Consider the following 21,069-nt stretch of genomic DNA (forward strand, 5'->3'; position numbering starts at 1 on the left):
TGCTCAGTGAAAAGCTCAAGATATAGAACAGCATGTCTACTGTGCTCCATTTATGGGGGCAAAAGAAAGAGGGAGAGCAAGTGTATGTGTGCGTGTGTGCACTTGCTGCCATGTAATTTATATATTAAATACCAAAACCCACCACCATCGAATCAATTCCGACTCATAGTGACCCTATAGGACAGAGTAGAACTGCCTCATGGGGTTTCTAAGGCTATAAATCTTTACAGAAGCAGACTGCCTCATCTTTTTCCCGTGGAGTGGCTGGTGGGTTCGAATCACCAATATTTTGGTTAGCAGCCTAATGCTTTAACTACTGTGCACCAGATATATATATATATCTTGCCTGGATATACATAGGCTATGTCTGAAAAGGACACAGAAAACTGGTAACACCGGTTTCCTCCATGCGGAGGAACTGGGTAGCTGGAAACAGGAAATACTTTTCACTCCATATACCTTTTTACTCCTTTGAATGTCTGTGCCATGTGAACAGAGAATTTAATAAAAGGAAAATTTAAAATTACATAAGTGTGTGTGTGTGTGTGTGTGTGTGTGTAAATGAGTTGCTGATGACACCCCTCTTCCCAGGGCCTGGAAGAGAATCTTCTGGTTGCTGATCCTACTCACACTTGGTACCCTAGGCCTGCTTCTGTATGGGCTCCCTGTAGTCAGGTACAATCTCCTCCCCAGCACTCGAGGTGGTGGTGGGGCCCACCAGGTTGGAGGTTGAAACCCTATAGATCTACTTACTAAGTGGCTTCTTCAGGGATGGAGGGTGATAGCCTTCTCAGCCTGGGGCAGTGGTCCTTGTGGGCTCTCCCTCCTTGGAAGGAGCAAAACAAGAGGGCTCTGAAGACAAGCTGGCTCACTGCAGCCCCTTACCCCATAGGCAACTGGAAGTCTTCATGCCCATGGGTACCTGCCCTTTGGCCAGAATGCCCCTGAGTGACAATTTCACGGGTCTCCTGCGTCCCTGGTAAGGAGTTGTCATCCCTCCCACCCTAGAATGCCCACCTATTCAGCACAGCTCTGGCTCAGTGTCCCTGAACATCTCACATCCCTCACTCCCGCAGAGCCAGACACTCAGCCCACCAGCCCCAGTGGCCCCTTCAGGGCACATATCTCCCAGTTCTGCACCTATCTGTGTCAGTTCTGTGTAGAGGCTGCTCAGGGTAGGCACTGGGTCTGATTCGTTGTGGATGCCCACAGCACTGGGGAGGTGGCAGCAAGCATGCATCAAGTGGGAAGGTTGATAAACCTCTATCTCCACCCTGCCCCGGCCAGGGCCCGGCCTGAAGTCCTGACCTGCACCTCCTGGGGGGCCCCCATTATTTGGGATGGCATCTTTGACCCAGCTGTGGCCCAGCAACAGGCTAGACAGAAGAACCTCACCATTGGGCTGACCGTCTTTGCTGTAGGCAGGTAAGGCTTGGGGAGCAGAGGGTGCTGCCCAGGCAGGGAGTGGGGTAGGGGCATTCATGGCATGTAAGAGATGGGGGCACCCTGTGCCATGGGACCCAAGGTGAAGCAGGGGACAAAGATAGCACCCCTTGTCTCAGGCTCCCTGGGTGGGGGCAGGACCAACCCCCACTACCTCCTGGATACCAACACTATCAAGCCCACCCAGCACAGATAGCCAGGAGCTCAGAACCATGTCCTAGAAGGAAGCTGCCTGGAGGCTGGAGCTGTCCCATATGGAGGCATTACCAGGTTTGTGGTGAGAAAATGACAGTGAGGTGAGTCATGAGATGGGAAAGCAACTGGGTAAACAGAAGGGAAGACTTGGGTGCAGTGCCCATTGGAGGTCACACACAGGCTTGGGCAGGTGCCAGTACACAGTACTTCATCTCTGATGGAGAGGGGCTGGGGAGCTGCAGAGTTCTGCTAAGGAGTAATTATTACTGATGGACCAGGGAATCCAAGTTGGGTTAAGAGGGAAATGAAGAGAGGAGGGGTGATGAATATTGAGAAAGTGGTAGGGTCAGCAGATCAGAGGACTTAGTGAGGTAGGAATATTCAGAGGGTAAAGAGTAAGATGGAAGAATCAGGTGATGCTCAGAGTGGGATAGGTCAGGGTACAATTTTGGAGGCAGAATAGAAGCTGATGATGACCAACTGGAGGGAGTGGCCATGGGAGCAGGTGGCTAGGGAGAATGGAGAACAGGATCTCTACAGCAGTGAGCAAAGAACTGAATGGCCAGCACAATGGGTGGGCCTCCAAGTGTGAGAAGTAACTAGGAATGGAAAGTGGAGAAGAAATGGTGGAGATATTGACCTCCTCATTATGAATGGGAGGGAGTGTCCAAGCTGAGTATCTACCTTCCAGAAGGGTCCCTGGGAGGCAAGGAGGCAAACAGGACCAAGTGCTAAGGGCTGCTGGGTCGCTTGGGGGCCATGGCCTCTCCTGGGGTCTCAGTCCGCCCCCCTTTTGTCAGGAATGCTAAGGAGTACTTCTTGAATCAACCCTAGGTGCCAGAGTCTCAGGGTCCAGAAATTTCAGGTCCTGAGGTCTAGGAGACTAAGTTTCAAGGTTTTGTGAATCCATACAGTAGGATTCTGAGGCTTCCAAGGTCTTCGATTCCAGCTTCCCACAGCTCCATGAGGAAGAGAGAAAGTACAGGCAAAGAAACAGGCTCAGATTTTAAGCTGGCAGTATGTGAAGCTGGGTTCATATGCTGGTGCTAAGACTTATTCATGGGTATACTTGTGCAAGTTACTAAAGCTCTTTGTGTTTCAGTTTCCTTATCTGAAAAACTGAAGTAATAATAAATTGTGAGGATAATGCACACAGACTTAGAACAGTTTCTGCCATATGATAAATATTAAAAAATGTTAGGCATTATTACTTATTTCAAAACTCTAGGATCCTAAGTTTCTGTTAATACAAAATTTTCAGTATCATAAGGATTCAGGTAATCTACATAAGGAATTACCCCAAATTCAGCAATTTAAAACAATTTATTATATCTTATGATTTTGTGGGTCAGCAATTCTGACATGGCCCAGCAGAAAAGGGTCCTCTTTGCTCCAAGATATCAAGGTCTCTAATGAGATGACTACAACTGCTAAAGACTGATGGGAGATCCCTCTCTACAAGGCTACCTTGGGCTTCCTCACAGCACGGTAGCACCACAGTTCTGGAACAGCTTCTTGTTATTGTTATGTGCCGTGGAATCAGACCGACTCATAGCTAACCCTCCTTGGGTTGCTGAGGCAGTATCACTACAGAAGTAGATTGTCCAACCTTCCTTCCGAGGAGTGGCTGGTGGGTTTGGACCGCCAGCGTTCTGGTTAGCAGTCAAGTGCCTTAGGCACTATGCTACCAACAGCTTAGAGCTCTAAAAAGACAAAGGCTAATGTTGCTGGCAAAGCATCACTTCCTTGGTACTCTATTGATCAAAACAGTCACAGGAAAGCCCTTATTCAAGGGAGAGGCCACGGACCCCTATCTGTCCAGGATAGGAAAGGTAGTTTGCAGCCATTTTTAATCTGCCAAGCCAAAATTGAAAAATTAGAGGATTCTGGAGTTCCAGGAACTGAGGTGGTAGGATTACAAAGATTTTATTTGTGGCAAAGGATTAAAGACAAGAATTGGGGGAGGAGGGTAAAGGGTGTAATTAAGCAAGGCAACGTGGGGAGGGTCGTTCAGACTGACTTTGATTCCCTGCACCATCCACGCACCCTCCCAAATGCCCGCCTGTCCTCTCTTTCCCACCGGCAGGTATCTGGAGAAGTATCTGGCGCGCTTCCTGGAGACAGCTGAGCAGCATTTCATGGTGGGTCTGCGCGTGGTGTACTACGTGTTTACAGAGCGCCCGTCAGCGGTGCCACGCGTGGCGCTAGGCCAGGGCCGCCAGCTGCGCGTGGAGCGCGTGGACCGCGAGCGGCGCTGGCAGGATGTGTCCATGGAGCGCATGCGCAGGCTTCACGTAGCGCTGAGCGGACGGCTGGGCCGCGAGGCGAACTTTGTGTTCTGCATGGACGTGGACCAGCACTTCAGTGGCGCCTTCGGGCCTGAGGCTCTGGCTGAGTCTGTGGCACAGCTGCACGCCTGGCACTACCACTGGCCGCAGCGCCTGCTACCCTTCGAGCGCGATGCACGCTCAGCCGCCGCGCTACCGTTTGACCAGGGCGACTTCTACTACCACGCGGCCGTGTTTGGAGGCAGCGTGGCAGCGCTGCGCCGGCTTACTGCGCACTGCGCACAGGCCATCCGGCAGGACCGCGCGCGCGGGGTCGAGGCGCGTTGGCACGACGAGAGCCACCTCAACAAGTTCTTCTGGCTGCAGAAACCTGCCAAAGTCCTGTCACCTGAGTTCTGCTGGAGCTCGGAAATCGGCATGCGGGCCGAAATTCACCGCCCGCGCCTGCTCTGGGCAACCAAGGAATACGCCCTGGTGCGCTACTAGGTATCCGGGCCAGGGCCGGCCTCAGGGCGGCTCCTGGCCGCAGCGTGGTGTCTGGCCCTCTTCTCTGGGACCCATCTACTCCTAGCCAAACCTTTCCAGGTAGAGCATCTTTGACACCTGGATTGTGTGGAGTGAGAGTAACAGGAAAGGAAGACCCAGAAGCCAGTAGGGGACCCTTCAGCAAGCAGCATTGCACGCAGGGCTTGGGGTGGAGGGGAGCAGAGACATACTGGCTGAAGAGAACCTACCCCTACCTCTGGGGGGAGGGACAAGAAGAGGGAGGACCTGGCCTCTGGGAGCTTCTAACTTCCTTGGAGAGAAAGACCTCCTTTCCCTCTTTCAGCAAAAACTGCAACAGTGCCTCAGGCTGGTATTCTACAGACTTTCACCTCTAATCCAGTTGAATTCATCTGAGGCCTCCTGAAGGGATATTTTAGTCACATTTTTTAGATAAGACTGAGGCACAAAGAGGAATCATAACTACCTAAGGACACAGAGGATGTAACTATGAATTAGTGTGTGATGTCAGCCATGGGGTGCGATGACTGGCACCTCAGGCCAAATAGTGCTGCGTTGGGGCGTGAGCTACAGATGGAGAATTGGAAGTGACCTGGAGTCATGGCTTTGCCCTTTTACCCATAATCATAAAGAATTTGTACATACTGAACTAATACAAGGTCGTATCGTTGTTATACACAAGGTTGCATGAATCACAGCTGATATAACAACAAAATAAAAGTAATTTATTGCAATATTATCCTTATGGCCCTTTTTCCTACAGGCCCAAAGTCCACAAAAATGACATTTTCTGGCCTCACCACTGATTGTGCTAAATTTGGCCACATTCTGGGAGGTAAGTTTTCTCCCCCATGGCTGCTATCTAGACTCCTGGTAGCATAGTGGCTAAGGCACTTGACTGCTAACCAGAAGGCTGGCGGTTCAAACCCACCAGCCACTCCTCGGAAGGAAGATGGGGCAATCTACTTCTGTAGTGATACTGCCTCGGAAACCCAAGGAGGGGTCGCTATGAGTCTCGTCTGACTCGATGGCACATAACAACAACAACAACAACATGGAGTGTGGGTAAAAAAAAAAAAAAAAAAGACTCAGAATGGGAGTGTGAAGCCGTCTGGACCTTCAGGAAAAGTGGCTTCTTCCTCTGGACACAGACCACAGGAGATAGGTAAATCACTGGGAGCCCCTGAGATACTGTCTGACAACTGGGAAAACTGGGCCTTGAGAGGGTGGGCTTCCTTACCAGGTCTCCAAGGTCCTTTAGCATTCTCATCCACCTTGCATTTCTGGAGCTCTGGTGGTACAGTGCCTAAGGCATTTGACTACTTAACCAGAAGGTTGGTGGTTCAAACCCAACTCTGTGGAAGGAAGACTGGCCATCTACTTCTGTAAAGATTTACCACCTCACAAACCCAAGGGGTCACTGTGAGTTGGAATCAACTTGATAGCAGTGAGTTTGAGGGTTTTTTATTACATTTCTATTTTTCCCAGGTATGGCAGCAATGCCAAGTATTTACCTGGCCCAACCCTGAGGATTTTCACAATCTGATAATTTTTACAAGCAGATTAAGTTATTGTTAATATAAAATAGCTCTCTCCCCTTTCAGTAGCAATTCCAAATTCCCCAGGGCCTCTTACCTAAATTAGAATGGCAAAACCCGGAAGGCCTTTGGTCTGGATTAATTATGAAAATGAGGCATGTGTGCCTAAGAATAGGTTATTGCATGATGACTATAGAGGTGGTAGAGCCCCTCCTCTAGTGGAAAAATATCCTCCAACTTACCCTGCAACCTTCACACTGAACTTAACCCCGAGGCCCCTGGAGATCAGTTCTTGGGCTGGTAAGATATAGACATGAATCAGCACCTCTTTAATTCTGTGACTGTGGACAAATTCCTTATTCTCACTGGTTTGTTCATATGTAAAGTGGGGATTCTAATCACTCCTTGCAGGAGTTATTGTGCTTCTTCAGAAAATGTCACTTGCCTGTTCCCTCTTCTCACCTACCCCTTCTCCAGCAAGTTCATGGAGTCCAACGGACTCACCAAAGAACAATCATTTCCTTTTTTCAAGGGAAATAAGTGGCACAGTTGTGGGTTTCCACATCCCAAGCTGGGGGTAGCCTGGTGCTGTTGGTGGAGAGGGTTCAAAGAAGCTGCAGGTGGGGCAACTTCTTGGGAATAGTGGCCTCCTTTACCTTACCCAAGTCCCCTGGATGGTGCAAATGGTTTGCAGACCAAAAGGTTAATAGGTCTGAACACACCCAGCAACTCCATGGGACAAAGGCCTGGCAATCTGCTTCCATGGAAACCCTATGGAGCACAGTTCTACTCTGTAACATGTGAGATCGCCATGAGTCAGAACTGACTCAGAAGCAATGGAGTGTCTGTTTTTTTCTCACCCAAGCAGCTCAAAAGTCTAAGGAGAGAGTGGTGACTAAAGCAAAAGTCCAAGAAGGGAGTCTTTCTGCAACTATAGACTACTGCAACCGCAACCAGTGCCGTGGATTCAGATTTGACTCATAGCAACCCCTCCTGGGTTTCCGAGGCGTTATCACTATGGAAGTGGATTGCCCAACCTTCCTTCCGAGGAGTGGCTGGTAGGTTTGAACCACCAGCCTTCTGGTTAGCAGTCAAATGCCTTAGGCACTACACCACCAGAGCTGCCAACTATAGACTGTGGACTTCCTTATCAGTTCTGTCCTCAGCACCTATGCTAGGAGGACCCACAGGACATTCTCTCTCACACCCTCAACAGGTGAGCGGGTGAAAATCAGACCCCCCATGTCCCTTGGTGTTGCCGCTACATGTAAAATCTTCACTTGTTCCAACTGCCTTCCTCTGCTATGCAGCTCAGATGCCACCTCTGGAGAGTCCCAAACAAGGTCAACCTAGGGATCATTGATTGTAAGGAACACAGATTCACCAGGCTACACCAAGTAAGAAAAATAACTACATTTATATTGGGTGCTTACTGTGTACCAAGTACAGTTCTAAACATCAGCCATGTATTGATTCCTTTAATCCTCACTCACATCCACTGTTAAGGATTGAATTGTCCCACCACCTACCTGCCCCCCCCCCCAAAAAAAAGATATGTTGAAGTCCTAACTCCTGTGCTTGTGAATGTGATTGTGTTTGAAAATTGGGTGGTGATGTTGCTAGTTTCTTGGTTTTGGGTTATTAGTTTGGTTACCATGAGGTCATACTGGAGTGGGATGGATCCTAATCCTGTATGACTGCTGTGCTTATAAAATAGGAGAAGAAACACAGACAGAGATAGAAGAATGAGATCATGTGACCTGTGGCTGCAAGCCAAGGAATGCCTGGAGCTACTAGAAGCCACTCCTTGGAAGGAAGATGGGGCAATCTACTTCCATAGTGATACTGCCTTGGAAACCCAAGGAGGGGGTCGCTATGAGTCAGGTCTGACTGGACTCGATGGCACATAACAACAACAACAACAACAACTAGAAGCCAGGAGAGAGGCATGGAATAGTTTCTCTCTTGGAGCCCTCACAAGGAATCAGCATCACTGACGCCCTGATTTGGACTTCTAGACTCTAGAACTTGAGATAATAAATTTCTGTTCTTACATGCCACCCAATTTGTGGTACTTAGTCACGGCAGCCATAAGAAATGAATATATCCACCTTGTAAATTCATTACTATTATTCCTCCCATTTTACAGGTGAGGAAATCAGACACAAAAAGGTTACTTAACTTACCACCAGCAATTTAAAATCACTGATGTGAGAACAAAACAGGAAATTTAACCTGGCCAGAGGATGGAGACTGAAAGTCAGAACAGAGGCTGCCACTGGCGGGCTGTCCACATTCTCTGTCCATCTGTGTGTTTCTCTGCCTCCTTTATCCTTCTGTTGATGTCTGGGCCTACACAGCCACTCCAGCCTCCAGTCTACAGGGTTTGCCATCTCCTGATTGATTCATTCCTCATCCATTGAATGATCACATTAATAACATCTTCAAAGACCCTCTTTCCAAACAGGGTCACATTCACAGGTACAGGGATTAGGACTTCAACATCTCTTTTTTGGGGAACACAGTTCAATCCGTAACAGTGCATGTGAGGCTTAAATTAATCGATTCATGTCTAATACTTAGAACTCACTAGTTCCTAACCTGTGGAAAGGGAAAGTGGACTGCATTCAGTGGTGTGCTGCTAAATGTTTAACCTGTTGCCGTCGAGTCATTTCCGGCTAATGGCAACTAGTGTGTCAGAGCAGGACTGTGCTCCACAGGGTTTTCAAGGCTGTGATCTTCTGGAAGCAGATCACCAGGCCTTTCTTCCAGTGCACCTCTGAGTGGGTTTAAACTGTTAACCTTTAATAGTCAAGATAGACTCATGATGGACCCCCAAAAGGGTGTGGAGGTGACTCGACCTATCTGCCCTTCTAGAAATAGGGGCAGTGAACTTCACTGGAGGACCCAGCACATCCAAAAAGGCTTCAGAACCAGGCAGACCAGCGTTAATTACATTTCTCTCCCACATCCCTGGTAAAAAATTACTCCTTGACTTGATGATGAACATAAAGGTTCATTAATAGTTGTTAATAGTCAAGCACTTAACTACTTGTGTGGTAAATGTTAACCAACTGGCCAACTGGCTAAGGAAAAAAAAAAAGCCTGATTTAGAGTGTTTGCCAATTTCTGTTGTGTAAATCCCACTATGGCTGATTTAAAGTCACTGAATGTGGAGCTGGGAAGTGATGGACACAATCTGCTCTCATGAGGCTGAAGAGGCAGCACACCCCCGGCTGTCTGCAGATTGAGTCCCTCTGAGTCAGGCGTCCTGCTTTGGTCAATCAGCTGTGGCTGGGACTGGGTTACGTAACACAAATATGGCTGCCAGAACCCATTCCTTTCATAGCACAGGGCAGGCACAATAGGGGCCAATTTCAAAGAAAGATGTAAGGACTGTGAGATTACACAAAGCATGCTGGTTCTTGGCTGCCTGCCAGCCGTTCCTTCTTCTGATGTCTGATGTTAACACACCCCGTTTTTCTCTTGAAGAGATGTTACTTCAAAGGAGGGTTTCACCAGCTGCTCCAGGCTTACAGCATGGGCCTGGGCGTAAGCCATTCACATTCTCCTGCTGAGTAATTGGTTCAAGGATGGTACCTGATCTGATCAGAATCAAGATGACCCAACTTTTGCTGAGGCTTCTGGGAGAGAGGCAGCGGTTCTGATGCAAACTTGGGGGCCATGAGGCTGGAGCTGGTGACCCTACTGGGCTGCAAGGATGACACTGACTCTGAGAACAGAACCAAGGGGAGAGCTCCAAAACCACACCCACTGCTGTTGAGTTGATTCTGATTCATAGTCATTCTGGTGGCGTAGTGCCTAAGGCATTTGACTGCTAACCAGAAGGCTGGCAGTTCAAACCCACCAGCCACTCCTCCGAAGGAAGGTTGGGCAATCTACTTCCGTAGTGATACCGCCTTGGAAGCCCAAGGAGGGGTTGCTGTGAGTCAGATCCGACTTGATGGCAATGTTTTTTTCCCCTGTAAAACAGAGTAGAGCTGCCCTGCCCCCATTGGGTTTCCGAGGCTGTGAATGTTGATGGAAGCAGACTGCCTCCTTTCTCCCATGGAGTGGCCAGTGGGTTCAAACTACTTATCTTCTGATTAGCAGCTGAATGCTTTAACTACTGCACCACCAGAGCTCCTAGTGGAGAGCTGGAGAGACATTGTTTGAGTCCTGGCCTGATCCCTGCACTGCCCTGTTCATGAGCCCATAAACCTCCATTTGGTTGGGCTTACCATCCATCACCTGCAACCAGGTCTGGACACCCAAGGACTGTGAGGGCTCCGAGGAAGAAGTGAACTTCCAGAAGATGAGCTGTTGGCGATTCATCTCCTTTCCTCATATCTAGCACAGCGATGGCCCTGACAGACTCTGTCCAATTAATTCCTGCACTTCTCTCCCAATCAAAACAGTAACCTCTACAAGGAAAATGTGTGTGAGAGGCTTCTTGAGGGCCCCCAGTCACTGGAATATTTCCACACTTCAGAGTACTCATGATGGACCCCCAAAGGGTGTGGGGGTCACTAGATGTCTGCCCCTTTGGAAGCGGGGGCAGTGAACTTCATTGGAGGGCCTACCACATCTTTTAAAAAGGTCAGAACCAGGCAGACCAGGATTAAACGCATGTCTACCCCACATCACACCCATTTCACAGGTGTCTTCATGTGATGATGAACATAAAGCACTTAACTCAGGGTCAGGCTCACAGTGGGGATCATTTCCTTTCTTCCCCAAGTCTGGGGGGCGGGGGAGGGGAGAGGAGCAGTGGAAAGGTGCCCCCCAGCCCCACCCTCGCACAGAGCACGCCACACACCAGCGCCACCCGGGTGCAGGTACAGTTTATTCACAACAGAGAAATACAAAGAGCAGAGGGTTTGTAATTCCTTTGTCCTTGCCCCTTTAGTGTTTCCCCCCACATTTGATTTTTCTTTTGCTCCCCATCCCCTTTTTAAAATATAATGCAAACTTCTTTCCTGACGTGTCTGAGGGGCACCTGCCCTCACCTCCCTGCCACCAAGATGCAGACTGAGAAGCCAACAGAATGTTTTTTCTTTTTTAATAAGGTAACTAGTTCTAAGTATGGTGGCCTGGAGGTCCCATAGAAAAAAGCAAAGGGGTGTTAACAGTATGTATAACAGCGTATTTACAGGGTAGTAACATGCGGACGAAAAGCTACAATACTGAGTATCAGACGACGCAAGTCAAACAAAGGGGGTGGGTGGGGGCAGAGAACCCCATGGGAAAAGAAACCCCAGGAAACGTTAAACTGGTAAATCGATGGCGAGTTAAGGCTTAAAAAGTGTATAAAAATAACACAGTTAATATTCAAAACGGAACTCCAGATACAGAATATATAGATGAGTTTCTGTCTAGCTTTCTTTTTTTTTTCCTGGGGGATGTTGTGGGGGGGCTTCTCCGGGCTCTGTACATGTTTCCTATATACATGGACACGCATGGCTTTCAGATTGGGGTGTCTGTGGGGGCTGGGGGCAGGATCTGCTCCTGGGACCCTCTTCCCCGAGGATCCCTTCCCTGCCGAGGGGCTTAGGGCCTGGGCTGGGAATCTCCCCCTCCATGGCAGGGAAGACTAATAACCCCTCCCTGGGTACTGCCCCCATCTGGAGAAAATTCTGGAGGGGGCGGTTCTAGCTCCAGGCCCACTCCCTCCCTGTCCCCTGCCCACAGTCTGGGATGGCGGGAGAGGTAGCCGATAGATTTCCTGGCCAGCACCGAGGTAGACTGGGGTGGTCTTCGGGGCAGCGGGAAGCCAGGTCTCACCCAGCCCACCCCTACCCCACTTCCCTGGGCCTGCCGCCCAACCCAGCCCATCACTGCACCCTTTGGTCCTGCAGATCTCCTGGCCCCTCTCTGGTTTCTGCCTCCTGAAGCCTGGGCAGCTTTGGTAGCTGCCTCATTCCTCTGCTCAGTGATGCCCAGGGCACAGCTGGAGAGGTGCTAGCTGGGCAGCCAGGGCTGAGGAGCTCACTCCAGCTGCCTCCTGCCCCCTCCCACCTGGGGATCCCCTATGTAGCCCAGAAACCTGGCCTGAGCCTTCCCTCAAGACTTGAGGCTGTGGCAAGAGAAGGTCCCACGCTGCCCTCTGGTTCTCTGTGTCTATCTGTCCGATTCTTTTAATTTCTCGGTCTTAGCAGCACCAACGTCTTGGCCAATAAATATCTTTTTTCTGTCATTTCCAAAACAAACTTAAAAAAAAAAAAGAAAAAAAGTGAAGAAAGCGTAGGGTGGGGAACAAAAAGAAAACTCAACAGAGAGATTCAAAGTGCTCTGAGATCGTCTTTGGATGCCACCAAAACAGTCCAGAATCTTGAGGTTGGCCTGGTCGCCCCGGAGCCGCACCGGGTAGGGCCTCTGCAGCCCAGGCCTCCTGAGAGGTCGGGCTTCTGCGGCCCAGGCCTCCTGAAAGGTCGGGAAGGACATGAGAGCTCGGCTGTTCCTGGAGGCCCCCAGAGAGCTAGGGCCTGGTGCTGCCTGGGTCTGCATTTGCCAGCGGGCCGGGCGGGGCGTGCCTCCAGTCGGCTCAGATGAGGGAGATTCGCACCGGGATGCCGGGGGACTCGGTCCTCTGGGGTGAATGATGGCTCACCAGGTGCTCCACCACCGTGTGTTTGGACATGTGCTTCATCAAGTAGGTCTCCTGTGGGCAAGGGAGCGATTCAGAACATGTGGCCCCTGGGTGGTGCAAACGGTCTGCACTCAGTTACTAACTGGAAGGTTGGTAATTCAAATCTACCCAGAGGTGCCTTGGAAGACAGACCTGGTGATTTGCTTCCCAAAGGTATAGCCTTGGAAACCCTATGGAGTAGTTCTACTCTGTACACGGGGTTGTTGTGAGTCGGAAATGACTCAATGGCAACTGGCAACTAACCGACAGGTTGGCAGTTTGAATTCACTCAGGGATGATCTACTTCTATGAGTATAGCCATTGAAAACCCTACGGAGTGCAGTTCTATGCATACGTGGGGTCACTGTCAGAATCTGTTGTTGTTATGTGCCGTCGAGTCGGACCTGACTCAGCGACCCCTTTGGATTTCCGAGGCAGTATCTCTATGGACGTAGATTGCCCAACCTTCCTTCCGAGGAGTGGCTAGTGGGTTTGAACTGCTAGCCTTCTGGTTAGTAGTCAAATGCCTTAGGCACTACGCTACCAGAGCTCCTAGTCAGTATCTACTAGTCCACAATGGATTTTTGTAGGGAATGCACTGGAGGCTGCAGTTCCATGAGTGGCCAATGGAGGGCTCCTTAGCAGGAGGGCCAGCTGGTAGTGGGAAGACACAGCTCTGGGGTCATGGGCTCACGTTCTGGCGTCTTAGCCCCACAGCATGCTGGCTGGAGACCTGGCACAAAACAGGCTGGCTCCCCTGAGTGATGCCTACCTGGGGCTCCCCTGGGCCCAGCTGGCAGCCACTCACCAACTGATTGTACTGGGATGTACTGGCTTAACTGCAGCCCTGCCTGCTGGACCAAGCACACTCCCCGCCCATTGGATGGTGCTCCCACCAAGGGCAAGGCAGCAGGCCTTGGTTTGAACCTAGTTCTACCATTTTTCAGTGGTGGGATCATGAACACATCATTGCACTCCTCTGAGCCTCAGTTTCCTTCTCTCTAAGTAGGGATGGTGAATGAACAACCTCCAAGTGTTGCTATGGTGATGAGAATACAGCTGTTAGTATCTAGTAAGAAGCCATGGTAGCACACAGTTAAGTACTTGCCTGCCTACCAAAAGGTTGGTGTTTGAACCTACCCAGCGGTTCTGCATTAAAAAGACGTAGCAATCTGCTTCTGTGAAGATTAAAGCCTAGAAAATCCCGAGGCAGTCCCACTCAGTCACACAGGGTCACTGTGAATTGCAATCAACTCCATAGCACCCACCAACAATAAGGTTTAAGGGGAGCACTCCTTACTCAGTCTCTACATTTTATTCCAGATGGTAGCGGGCCGTCTGGGAGTTCTGGTGATGTAGAGCCTATGGCATTTGACTGCTAACTAGAAGGCTGGCAGTTCAAACTCACCAGCCACTCCTCAGAAGGAAGGCTGGGCAATCTACTTCCATAGTGATACCACCTCGGAAACCCAAGGAGGGGTCACTACGAGTCAGATCCAACTTGACAGCAGTGAGTGGTTTGAATGGGCACTCCAGCCTCTACCCCCTCACTCGACCTCACTGCGGGGTAGGGTAAAGGGTGGCCTAGTCTGCTTGGTGAGCTTAGGAAATATAAACTGTGTTATGCTCACTTCACCCCACAAGTCCCCACAGGCTCTGCTGAACTCAACCCGAGATGCCCATGATGTGGCCAAGGCCACCCAGGGCCTCACCCTCAGGCCCTAAGGCTCGAACTTCACCCGCCCACCTGGCCTTTATCAGTCACAGAGCTGGTACTCTGGTTTCCCACCTGCCACCCTTTGGCCTCATACCTCAATGTGCTCAGAATCTAGTGGAGAAACTCTTCAAGTGTGGTTGCCGCATGCTATTAAAGGCAATCAGCAAAATCTAACCTGGAAAACTACAGGACTAACAACTAGACTTCTTCAAGTAAGGTGCAAAGGGAAAAAAAAAAGGTGGTGGGGGGCAGAACCTACTGATTAAAAGAGACTTAAGATTGGCTGGATGAACCCCTGACACTAGTGCCCTGAGATCATCTTTAAAATGTAAACCAAAAATATCCCCTGAGGTCTTCTGAAAACCACACCAAACAATAGTTCAGCTTAACTAGGAACAAAGGTCTGCCGTGAGCATTATGTTCTTTGAAGAATTATCTATATGGGATCAAATTCACAAGAGCAACTGGAAAGATTAGATAGGAATTTAGGGGTCAGTGAGTTAATGTTAATTGGGGAGGAACAACTCAGAAAAGAAGGGTGAGAATGATTACACAACTGCAACAATGTAATCTGTCACTGAATGCACATGTAGATAAGGCTGAATGGTGTCTGTTTTGCTATGGATAGTCTCACCACCAAAATGAATTTTTTAAAAGAAGACACTTCAGAAATGTATCAACCAGTTACAATGCAAGCAAACTACATTTGGATCTTGATTAAAGAATAAAGTTGTGAATAAATAAAACTATGGTATTCATGAGACAAATGGAAATGTGAACATGGGTTGCTGTTATGTGCCGTCGAGTCGGCCCCGACTCATAGTGACCCCTCCTTGGGTTTCCGAGGCAGTGTCACTACAGAAGTAGGATTGCCCAACCTTCCTTCCGAGGAGTGGCTGGTGGGTTTGAACCGCCAGTCGTCTGGTTAGCAGGCAAGTGTCTTAGCCACTATGGAGTCATGGTTCTTTTTAGGTGTTATACAGGTATTAGGGAGCTCTGGTGGCCTAATATCTAAGGTATTCAACTGCTAACCAGAAGGCTGGAGGTTCAGACCCACCAGCCACTCCTTGGAAGGAAGATTGGCCAATCTACTTCCACAGTGATTACCTCCTCGGAACCCAAGGGGTCACTATGAGTCGGCTCTGACTCTACAGCACTGAGAGAGAGAGAGAGAGAGAGAGAGAGACAGGTATTACGGATATACGAAAAAAAGAGTCGTCATCTTTAGAGATCAAAAAAGAAATTTACAAATTTTCACAAATGAAATAATATGATATCTGGGTTTCACTTCAAAAAGTAAGAGTAGGTAAGGACTCAGATGGATGGATGCATCTGGGAGCCAACGGGACATGAAGGTTCACTCTTCTGTTTCTTTTATTTACTAAAATAGTTGAACAATTAATCCATTAAAGTGGCAACAAAAAAACAGTGGTAATTATTCTTGTTCTGGTGTAAAGGGTCCAGCCAAGCCTAGTTCAGGGTGGGCCTGAGGCCAGGTGAGATCTGTGGCTCTTCTCCTGAGGTCAGACAGAAGCTCATAGCTGTGAGGCCTGAAGACAGTTAGGGCCTGGCCCGAGGTCAGCCAGCAAGTTGGAACTCTCAGTTCTCTGGGACTCCCTTCACATCTCTCTGGGCCACATCCTGTCAGCCTCTCAGTTCCCTCCTCTGCCCCTTTTATTCCAGGGAAGGATAAATGACGCATACTCAGCCCTTAGCAAGCAGTAGCCTTGGCTGGCATCTGACAAATACACTAACCACGCCACCTACAACTCATGTTCTCTCCAGCTAGAGTGACCTTTCAAAATATCCTTTCTGGTAGCTCCTTCCCAATGGTTTTCCACAGTATCTGAAAAAGTACCCCAACTCCCTGCCTGGGCCCCAAGGCCCTCTGTGACCTAGTTTCTTTACTTCCTTAAATACACTATGACCATTCCACCTCAGGCTGTTTGCACTCACTGTTCCCCTGCTTGGCAGGTCCAGTCCCTTCTTTCTCCTCTTCACCTGACTAATCATCCTTCAAGGAGTCATCTAAACGTCATGTCCTCAGGTGACCTCCCTGAGCCCGTCCCCTTCTCTACGTTCCGTGAGCCCTGCTAATCTTTCAAAACATACCTTTCCTTTATGACACTGTCTGAACTGGAGGTGATGTTGCCTCCCAGGAGACACCTGGCAATGTCTGGAGACCTTTTTAGTTGGCACAACTGGGACTGAGCATTGCCACTCCCCCCATCAGTGGGCAGAGGCCAAGAATGCCGCTAAACATCCTACAATGTAGGGAGCCTGCTCCCTACAACAAAGAATTAAAAAACAAAAACAAAAACATACCTCACTGCCATTGAGTCAAATCCAACTCATAGCAACCCCCCATTGGGTTTCCGAGGCTGTAAATCTTTATGGAAATAGATAGCCCCATCTTCCTTCTGCGGAGCTGGTGAGTTTGAATCACTGAACTTCTCGGTAGCAGCCAAATGCTTATCCACTGCACCATCAAAGCATTCCAAATTGTCAATAGTGCTGAAGGTGAGAAACCCTGTGGTAGCAATTGCCACGGTTTTTCACTACATATTTATTCGTGTGGTGACTTAGTTATCTGTCTTCTCCAGTAGACGCTAACCTCCTTAGGGGCAAAGAATGTGTCTGTTTGGTTCCTCCTGATTCCCAAGTACCTGGCACAAGTGTTCAGTAAACAGAGTGACTAGAATTGTAGTAGGTAAGGTTAATTAGCCACCAATTCTATCAGCCAACAGCCGTATGACTTAAAAGCTATCACCTCCTCCATTTTACAGATGAAGAAACAGGCTGAAAGACCTCTATGCTGGGCATACAAGGTGGTCTGTTAACCAGAACTACTAATTAACCAGAGCACACATACAAGTGACTCACCTGGCTTCCCTCTTCTGGGTACCGTAAGGCCTCCTTTTGTGAAAATTCCTACCCAGGGATGAGGGCTAGATGTGATAACCTTTTGAGTACTGTTCAGGCCTTGCCTGAGAATTGAGGGGTGGCTCTGGGCCAGGTCACTGTGCCATCTTGTGGCCACGATGGGAGTTGCAGTTTCACCAGCAATTGGAAGGCCCTTCTCCCTCCCAGGCTCCCCAATCCTCTCCAGGTAAGCCAGGCCTAGACAGAACCACACCTCAGGAACACAGGCTAAGGGCAGGTAAGGGCGAGGTGCTCAGCCGGAGCTGGGAAGTAGAAGTCCTGGGTTCAAGTCCCAGCTTTGCCACTCACTGTGATCTTAGGGAGTCACTTCCCCCCTCTAGGCCTCAGTTTCCTTGTCTGGAAAATAGGGAGAGTCAGTACAGATCTGAGAAGGAAGAGGAAGCTGAGGCCCAGGGAAAGGAGGGGGCTCCCAGCGATGCCAGGGAACCCCAGCACTGGCAGGGCCGGCACTCACCGAGGTGTAGGCCCGCCCACACATGCTGCAGCAGTAGGCCTTGGCGTGCTTGATGGCGTGGGCTGACAGGTGGATCTGCAGGGAGGCGGAGTCTGAGTAGGCCCGGTAACAGTTGGGACACTTGTAGGGTTTGTCCTTGTTGTGCTGGCGCTGGTGAGACTGTGGGGAGCACGGCAAGGGGTCATGAGACAGGCAGGGCCCCCCAGCCCCAACCCTTCTTATGCTCCCTGGGAGTGCGGGAGCAAACTATGCACCTGGCAGGCAGGAGGCAGGTAGGCACTACTTACCTGGAGGTTGGAGAGCTGAGTGAAAGCCTTTTCGCAGCCAGGATGTGGGCACTTGTAGGGTCTGTCGCCTGTGTGGATTCTGCAATGGGCAGCCCAGTGAGGTAGAGGGCCCTGACAGACCCCCTGGGCCAGCTCCAGCCCCCAAGCTCATGGTTGGCCTGGGCCACCTCTCTGGCCCCCAAGCCTCCCAGTGTCCACCCCACACACTCTTCCCAGCGGCCAAGAGTGAGCCCCAGGTAAGAGCTGGGAACTTCAAAGGCACCTCTTCCTCCTGTGGCCTCTCATGGCCTGTCTATGACCAGGACCTCCCTGCTCCTCACATGCCTGGCTGAACCCATCCCCAATCAGCAGCCACTCAAAGACCTGATGGAGGCCCCTAGCCTGATCCTTGGGACTTGCTGAAACTGGACTCTGCCCCTTTCTTCTAAAAAATAAACCCATCCTACAGACCACTTAAAAGGGCAAAGACTCACAGCTGTTTTGTTACCACCATCCCTGCCCACCCTGCCTCTTCCCTCAGGAGAAGACATTTCCCTTTGGCTGCAATGGCCCCTGGCTTCTTTTCCCTACCCCCTCTCCATGTCAGGTACATGTCCATGATGGCTACATGGTTACCCCAGCTACTGAGAGAATGCAGGACAACATGGCTCTGAAGCTCCATCCCTCTGAGTCCTTCCTGTCCCCTCCTGTCCCCCATGTGGATACTTTGCGGCTGGCCGGGGAGTGGAAAGGGGGGTAGAGGCCCCCTTCCTGGGGTCTTCCTCTGGCTCCTCTATTGACTAGTTATGTGACTTTGGGTAAATCAGTTTCTTCATTTGCAAAATGGGGATAAATGTATCAGCCCTACTTCACAGGGATTTGTGGCAGTTACACTAGCTAACACAGGAAAGGAAGGGGCTTAGCCCAGTGTTGGCACAAAGACAGCACCCAGTAACTATTCACCAGTATTATCACCACTTACTCATTCAACATTTACTGTATCACGTCCCGTGTGCCAGGCTCCACACTAGGCCAGGCACTTGGAACAGACTAGTGAACAAAACAGACAAAACCACTGCCTCACAGAAACAAAATAAGTAAATCACACGTGGAAGGTAATAAATGCGGTGGGGGAAAAAAAAAAAAACAGAACAAGGTGAGGGGTATCGTGGGTGCCAGAGAGGGAAGGGTGCTGTTTTAAATCAGGTGACTGGGGAGCCTTGTGGAGGTGTTATTGGAGCAAAGACTTGAAGAATGATGGCAGTCTTTCCTGTTTTGCCTGACAGCTTGTGCTTGTCACTTGTGCCCAGGTGAGGTCTGACCAAGTGATGGAGCTCAAGAGCCTGACATCCACGAATGGGAGCCCTTCCCTCCTCTCCACACTCAAGCCTTTTTACTATCACTCTGGGCTTGACTTCTATTCTGGAAAATTCTCTGTGCCAACCATGTGGGCAGTGAAATGCCAATTAGGCCTGAACCTTGTTTGCCTCATTTGCCAATGAGTATTATTAAGTGGAGGGAGAATCCAGACCAGGCCAACCTACACCTCTTCTTCGCTCCAATGCCCCAGCCCATCCAGCTGACCAGCTTTGCTTCCCCATCAGCAAGTGTGTCCTGAGGCCTGGTGCTAGACTGAGGGACAAAAAGTGGAGTGAAAATACTCCTATAAACACTGATAAAGGCAAATTCCTTAACACGTCATTCAAGGCCCCCCATTATGTGGTCCAGCCTCGCATCCCTCCTCTTATGTACCCTGTGTCCTAGTTCCCGAGAAGTATTTTTAATTTAAAAAAATATATATTTATTTTATTTTTGGTGAAAAAATAGCAAAATATGCACCCATTCAACAATTTCTACTCTTACAGTTCAGTGACACTGGTTATGGTATCATTTTCTAGCAATAATCTCCCAATTTCTACTCAAATTGTTCCAGCATTATCTTAGACTCACTGCCTCCATCATCTTCTCATTGATGTTTAGAGTTACTGGTGTCAATTTGGCCTCGTATATATCACCTTTTAAAAGAGCTCAATACCCAAGGCATACGTTCTTTACTAATTAAGCTAGATATACTATTTAAACATGTTTAAAGAAGATTTAGGGGATAGTTTTGGTTAAAGGTTTAGAGACTGTTAGGAACTCTTTCTGGTCTGCCCATTCCCACAAACTCTCACCGCACCTAGGCCTAGGCTGGGTCCTCAGACAGGAGGCTGCCCCCTCTCCACCTACTGAATGTTGGCTTGTCCCTTCAAGTCCCCTCGGACAGCGGGGCTCCCAGAGCCCCTGCGCACACTTCATCCCAGAAATGACCTCTCTGGTTCTTAGGGCCTGCCTACAATACAAGTCTGTCTCCTCTACTAGATGGGGAAACCCGAGGGCAGGGCAAGCTGTCTCAGGGACAAAGTGCAGGGCCCAGTGCACTGACTGTACCTACACGTGCCACATGGAGCTGGCCTGACCCGGTTCTGAGAACCCCTGTTCTACCTGCACAATCTGGGTGTGCCATGTTTAGGGATGCCCTTCCAGGCCACTGATCCCGTATCTACAGTGGAAGTACTTTAAAGGTCATCTGGACCAGCTCCACCTGTGACCAGAGTCCTGCCCATTCTTCCCCGCCCTCATTCCCCTCCAGGGCCAGAGGACTCATTCGGTTGGGGTCAAGTGGCACAGGGGCAACACCTGCCCTAAAGTCCTCTCCTCTCATTGCTTCTCCTCTCCCCTCTCCCTGTGGTCTTCCACTTGTTCCTCTAGCACTCTTAGCTCTTTCTGACCTCAAGTCCTTCATCCATGCTGTTCCCTCTACCAAGAGCACTTTTCTTGCAGCTAAACCAGTTGCCACTGAGTTGACTCCGACCTGTGATGACCCATATGTGTCAGGGCAGAGCCTCACTCCAGAGGGCTTCCAACGGGGGACTTTTGGGAAGGAGATTAACAGGTGTTTCTTCCAAGGCTCCTCTGGGTGGGCTCTAACTCCAACCTTCCTTTCTCAGTATCAAAGCTCTTTCATCGGGGCAGCCTTCCCAGGCCAGGCCCGTCACCTATCCCCTAAGCACCACAGACATCCTCTTCCCAGAAGTCTGTGCCCTGGTACTT

The 21,069-nt window shown here is 49.8% G+C and overlaps 2 protein-coding genes across 2 annotated transcripts in view; one reads left to right on the plus strand and one right to left on the minus strand.

The window, feature by feature from the left end:
- Window positions 1-363: 363 nt before the first annotated feature.
- On the plus strand, window positions 364-4,412 carry A3GALT2 (alpha 1,3-galactosyltransferase 2). The gene is made up of 5 exons (XM_007950468.1): window positions 364-389; window positions 592-675; window positions 893-979; window positions 1,288-1,425; window positions 3,725-4,412. The coding sequence occupies exons 1-5, from the start codon at window positions 364-366 to the stop codon at window positions 4,410-4,412; spliced, it is 1,023 nt and encodes a 340-aa protein (XP_007948659.1).
- Window positions 4,413-12,512: 8,100 nt separating this feature from the next.
- ZNF362 (zinc finger protein 362) overlaps window positions 12,513-21,069 on the minus strand; it is a 30,567-nt gene continuing 22,010 nt past the window's right edge. The window contains exons 6-8 of the mRNA XM_007950420.1: window positions 17,998-18,076; window positions 17,711-17,869; window positions 12,513-12,629 (exon numbers count right to left, since the gene is read on the minus strand). Coding sequence (XP_007948611.1) covers window positions 12,513-12,629; window positions 17,711-17,869; window positions 17,998-18,076 — 355 coding nt within the window. The remainder of the gene's footprint in view (window positions 12,630-17,710; window positions 17,870-17,997; window positions 18,077-21,069) is intronic.

The sequence above is a fragment of the Orycteropus afer genome, unplaced genomic scaffold (genome assembly GCF_000298275.1).
Source record: "Orycteropus afer afer isolate SDZICR_OR568_19922 unplaced genomic scaffold, OryAfe1.0 scaffold00272, whole genome shotgun sequence".
NCBI lineage: Eukaryota > Metazoa > Chordata > Mammalia > Tubulidentata > Orycteropodidae > Orycteropus > Orycteropus afer.

Excerpts from the sequence above, each read along its gene's own strand:
- A3GALT2 (XM_007950468.1), top strand. The coding sequence starts at position 364 with ATGTCTGAAAAGGACACAGAAAACTG. Across the intron at positions 390-591 it reads GAAAAGGACACAGAAAACTG|GGCCTGGAAGAGAATCTTCT; the intron begins GTAACACCGGTT and ends CCCTCTTCCCAG. Across the intron at positions 1,426-3,724 it reads ACCGTCTTTGCTGTAGGCAG|GTATCTGGAGAAGTATCTGG; the intron begins GTAAGGCTTGGG and ends TCCCACCGGCAG.